General features: G+C 37.2%; 1 protein-coding gene and 1 pseudogene across 1 annotated transcript; both read left to right on the top strand.

The window, feature by feature from the left end:
- Window positions 1650-2816, top strand: LOC104731295 (putative F-box protein At4g22170). Its single transcript, XM_010450622.1, has one exon. It carries the CDS (start codon window positions 1650-1652, stop codon window positions 2814-2816), a length of 1167 nt encoding a protein of 388 aa, XP_010448924.1.
- On the top strand, window positions 4226-5397 carry LOC104733394 (annotated as a pseudogene).

The following is a 5616-nucleotide window of genomic DNA, read 5'->3' as shown; positions in this document are numbered from 1 at the left end:
AGGTTTGGCAGCTCCATTAACGAAGCCAAGGAGAGCTTGAGTGCGCAAGAAAGATTCAAACTTGGACTTCCAAATGATATAGTTTTGCTCAGTGAGCTTTATGGTGACACAATTTGAGATGTGAAGTGAAGGTGAAAAGTAAGGTTCCATGGTTCCGTCCATGGCTCTGATACCATGAAGAAAGTAACAGAGTGAAAGATTGTTCTGTTTCTTATTATTCAATCCTTGAAGAGGTTACATTGCAAGATGTTCTCTTATATAGTTACACAAGATTAAACCTAGATTCTAGAGTGTTCCTTGATCAGCCAGCTGTGAGAGATTACATGGCATCATCTTCATCAACTGGTCCCAACACCTTGAATCGATTGTGCAATGTCATTGTCGTACTATGTCCTTCATCCTCTGCTAATACTTTCTTGTCTCTTGCAGTTAGACGTTGAAGACTCTTTGACTCTTGTTCACGGGCCTTGGGCTTTATGGGCTTGACACTTCCTGAGCCTGAAGACAAAACTGTATCGTTTTGTGCTATGATCTCTACAGTGTCTACAAGCCGAGAAAGTGAACCTTAATTAAGAACATAGCGCAAAGATGCAACAATTAAAAATCCGAGATCATTTTGCGCCACACATGCTTAGTGAACAACTGAACATCAAAGTCCTCACCACCTTTGTGTAGGCTTGATTTACTAGAGCTTCACACATTTCGGAGATTGGTCATTGGAATCCAATGCCTCGCAGAATATTCAAAGAAAAGCATTTTCTATTAAACCAAAGGCCATTATATATATGTTTCGGTTGAGCCTTAAAATCTTTAGTTTGCAAAAAGTGTAAAATAACAACTAATTATTATTCAGAAATCAGAATCAATCCGAATCCATGTGTCTCTACTGATCATCATCCTTTTGTGGTAGATATTTTTTGTTTTACACAAGGATTCAAGCCATAGGGAGTCTTTAGATCGACAAACAAAGGAATCATACGACCTCGAAGAGAATGCACAAATCTATCTACCTCACGACAAATGCTCTACACACATTCTTGGCAAGCTTAATAATGGATAATTGGCTGGTTCAAAAAGATAGGTTCTCCACGGGTGACAGAATGCAAGAATGGAGTTCTACCGCCAATCCATCCTGCATTTTCTGCAATCACACCATGGAAACAACTGACCACCTGTTTTTTCAATGTTCTTTTTCTGGAAAGGTGTGGGAACAACTCGCTAAGGGTCTGCTCTTGAACAAGTACACTGCAAATTGGAGAGAAGTCGTGGTTCTGGTGGATGGAACTGAGCTTGACAAGACAAAGAGGTTTCTTATTTCCTATACATACCAGAACACATTACATTCCATTTTGGAGGGAGAGGAATGCTCGGCGCACTCGTCTACAGTGGAGAAGCTGGTTCAACTCATTGATAAAAATGTTCGAAATCGGTTAAGCACGATTGGAAATGGAGGGGCTGATACCATTCAAACATGGTTCGCTGCACGTCACGATTTTGCATCTGCATTGTAAAAACGTTTATTTTTCTTAAATCTAATTTAACATTATATTCAAAAAAAATAATGGATAATTGTAGAGTGGACCGAAGAAGCCCATATTTGACAACAAAAACGAGTATATAAAAGATTTTCCTTGTTTCTCCAATTTTCCATGGACAATAAGCTTAACCCTAATTCTCATACGTCTCCTTCCTGGTCAGAGCTTCCTCTAGATCTCCTGATTTCGGTGTTTGAACGTTTCAGCTTTGCTAATTTCCAACGATCCAAATCAGTATGTTCGTCTTGGTACTCTGCTTCGAGACACTCCGTGCCCAAAAACCAGATCCATTGGTCGATTCTTTTCCCTGAAGACAACACCAACAACAACAATGACAGCCACTATTCATGCACGTTGTACAACCCCGATGAAAAAGACAAGCTTTACAAAACGCAAGATCTTGGTGTTGAGTTTGCAAAAAACGTTTGTAAGGCAACCTATGGAAGCTGGCTCCTAATGAAGGATCCTCTGAATAAGCTCTACATTGTGAACGTCTTTACCAACGAGAGGATCAATCTACCTCCCGTGGAGTTATTATGGAAAGATTATGAGTTAAACACTACAAGTCGCCAAAAAGATACATACAATGGTAGGATTAAGTCTGTACGATCCCCTGTGTTTTGCATTGACGAGAAAACCAAAGATTATCTAGTTATATGGGGATTTGGATTTTGGTGTGTGGTTTACTCCAAGAAAGGAGATACCTCGTGGAATAAGATCCCGGAAACTTCATTTTGTTTCAACATGGTTTACAGGGATCACAAGATTTACTTCCTAAACTTCCATGATGTATTCAAAATCTTTGATTTTTCTGGAGAGGTTCCACAACAAACCTTTGAGTGGATGGTCTATGTGGACAAATGGCCTCGGGTTCATTGTCATCCACCGGATAACAATTGGCACAGTAATGTCACAACACTTGTAGTCACATTGACAGGAAAAGTCCTCAAGGTTGAACGAATGTGGGTAGTGAGTTCTAGAACCTGGTCCCTCAGGGTTTTCGAGGTTTATTCATCAGACATCCTGAAGAAAAAAGAACGGCGGATCCATTCGCTGGGAGATGAGTCGATTCTTTTGGATCAAGGCATCACTGTGCTCGCCAATGACACTGATGGATTCGTTAGGAATACAATCTATTTCAGTGATGCATTCTGTTTCAGAAATCATATGTTTACCTTCAATCTTGAGACACAGAAGACGGAGCCTCTGCACACATTTGATATTTCCTCCTTTCAATTCTCTAGCGTTCAATGGTTCGTACCTCGTTTCACGCTTACATGATGTTGTTGTTCTCATTTCTCAACTATGTAGTTTTTTCTGCAATATGATTTTGTTTTTTTTTTTCTTTTGGTTTCAATCAATTTTGTGTTTTTACTCTAATTAGTTAATGATGATCACATGCTAGTGTTTTAGAAACAAAGAAGTTAATAGTGTATATACAAAGGACAAAATTACTAACCAAACTAGCAATATGTGTAGAAGAATTAGTGATGTGCTTAAGTGAGATTTTGCTGTTGACTTATTGGATAAAAATAAGTAGTTCTTTTGAAAAATAAATTGGACTTTTGCTACTACTTGCTAGAAAAGTTTGAGATATATAATTAGACATGCCTACTGCCGTTGCCATATTTCTGAGAATTCACTAATTTGCAATTCTTCAATGGACATTTAAGGAGTTAGAAAGACAATCGAATATCCATCCACGTAGTATGTAAATGGTCTCTCTAGGATCCAAGAAAGCGAAACAAAAATCCAAAATCATTGTTTATTTTTTAATTATCTGAAACCTCACAAGCTTTTGTGGTAGCTAGATCTTTTGCACAGGGATACAAGCAACATTGGATTTTAATTCAATTTGAGCATCTGCATTATGGTTGTGATCGTTCTTCATTTCAATTCTCTTGAGCAAAATGGTTTTTTTTACCAAGGTTTATGCATTAATGCATACACGATGTTTTGTTTTTAGATTTTGTTTTTAATAATTAATTAATGTGGACACATAAATAATTAATATATCATTAACACATTTAAAATACATATGCGGGATATTTTTTCTTTCTAAAGATACGTGTTAACACGTAAATTGCAAGTTTTAAAATGGAAAGTGATTTTAGAACTCTCTCCTTAATTAATCATGAGATGTCTTGTAGAAATTTAGAAAATTGATAGCATAAAGATTTTTTAAAATATTATTTTAGAAATTAAAAAACAGAAAATATGTTATTTGAGGAAGTTGTATCTTTTCGTTTTATTTTTACTCTTTTTTTTTTGTTAATTACTTAATTTATGAAATAAAAAGCCATGTGTTAGACTTTATTTTGCTTTATATTTTTTCAGATATTTCCCTACCTTTCTCTCGGATTTGCGATGGAGAATAAGCGAAACCCTAATTATTCTCATACGTCCCAATATTCCTGGTCAAAATTTTGTTGCGAAACTTTGCTTCTCTTTTGAAAAAATGAATTTTTAACATCAAATAATTAAATAATGTCCAATCCTCGAAGAAAGATCGTGGTGATTGTGTAAATCCAACTGAAGCCCATATAATAATAAAAATCTTATTTTATAACTCTTATCTTATGTGGCAATGAAATCTTAGGTTTAGGTTGGAATCAGACGTTACCTTGTGCCGTTCCACGGCAAGACAAAAGATTTGAATCGTCTCTCTCTCTCTTTCAATTTGCCATATTATGGAGAAAGGGCAGAACCCTAGTTCTCATAAGCGTCTCAGACTAGATACACCAAATTCCTGGTCGGGTCTTCCTCAAGATCTCTTGATTTCAGTGTTGGAACGCCTCGGCTTTGCTGATTTCCAACGAGCTAAATCCGTCTGTCGGTCTTGGTACTTTTCTTCGAGACAAGTGGTGACCATTGGTCACATCCATTGGCTGATCATCTTCTCTAGAGACAAGAAGACAAATCCATGCACGTTGTTCAATCCCGACGAAAAAGACAAACTTTACAAAACGCAAGATCTTGGTGTGGAATTTGCAAAGAGTTGTTGTAGGGGAACTCATGGAAGTTGGTTCCTTATGTCAGATGGATGGTGTGATCTCTATATTTTGAACCTATTCTCCCACGAGAGGATCAATCTACCTCCTGCGGATTTATTGTGGGACGAGTATGAGCTACATAACAAAAGAGAAATGGACATTCGTAGGTATTAACGGGGCCTTGCTAGGAACATGCGATCCACTGTGTTTTGGATTGACGAGAAAACCAAAGATTATGTAGTTGTTTGGGGACTTATGGGTTGGTGTGTATTTTATTCCAAGAAAGGAGATACCTCGTGGAATCGAATCCCACAAACTTCAAATTGCTTCGACATGGTTTACAAGGATCACAAGCTTTATTTCCTAAGCGAGACTAAGGGTTTCAAAATCTTCGATTTCTCTGGAGGGATTCCACAAGAAACCTTTCGGTCGATTTTTAAACTGGCAAAAGCAAATTACTTTTCTCAACCAAGTAATCAATGGAAAGTTCTTGTCACAAAACTGGTAGTCACGGTAACAGGGAAAGTCCTCAAGGTTGAAAAAATATGGAGAGACAGTACTGAAACCACCTCCTTCCGGGTTTTCGAGGTTTATTCATCAGACTTCATGAAGAAAACAAAACGGCGGATTCATTCTCTAGGGGAGGAGTCAATGCTTTTGGATAAAGGCATCACTGTGCTCGCCAATGACACTAATGGATTCATTAGAAATTCATCTATTTCAGTGGTTGTGATGGACGTCACACAAAGGATATGCTTATCTTCAATCTCGAGACACAGGAAATTGAGACAATGCACACATGCGATCGTTCTTATTTTCCATATGGATCTTATAGATCTGAGTGGTTCATACCAAGCTGCATGCATTAAAATGTTGATCTCGATCATGCATGTTTTTTATTCAATATGTTATTTTACCATAGTGATGATCATGTGTGCTAGTTTTTGTTTGGGTTAAAAGTGATGTATACGATCGAAGGATAAATTTACTACCAAACTAGCAAATGTGTACAACAATGGTATGCTTATGTGGAATATAACTTCTTTTGAAATTTAACTTTTTGTTATATGGGTATTAAGAATATGGGA

The sequence above is a fragment of the Camelina sativa genome, chromosome 12, assembly GCF_000633955.1.
Source record: "Camelina sativa cultivar DH55 chromosome 12, Cs, whole genome shotgun sequence".
In the NCBI taxonomy this organism is placed as follows: Eukaryota; Viridiplantae; Streptophyta; class Magnoliopsida; order Brassicales; family Brassicaceae; genus Camelina; species Camelina sativa.
This window is presented reverse-complemented; position numbering and strand designations above follow the sequence as displayed.

Bases quoted from the DNA above. Each gene is read 5' to 3' on its own strand.
- LOC104731295 (XM_010450622.1), top strand. From the start codon at position 1,650: ATGGACAATAAGCTTAACCCTAATTCTCATACGTCTCCTTCCTGGTCA.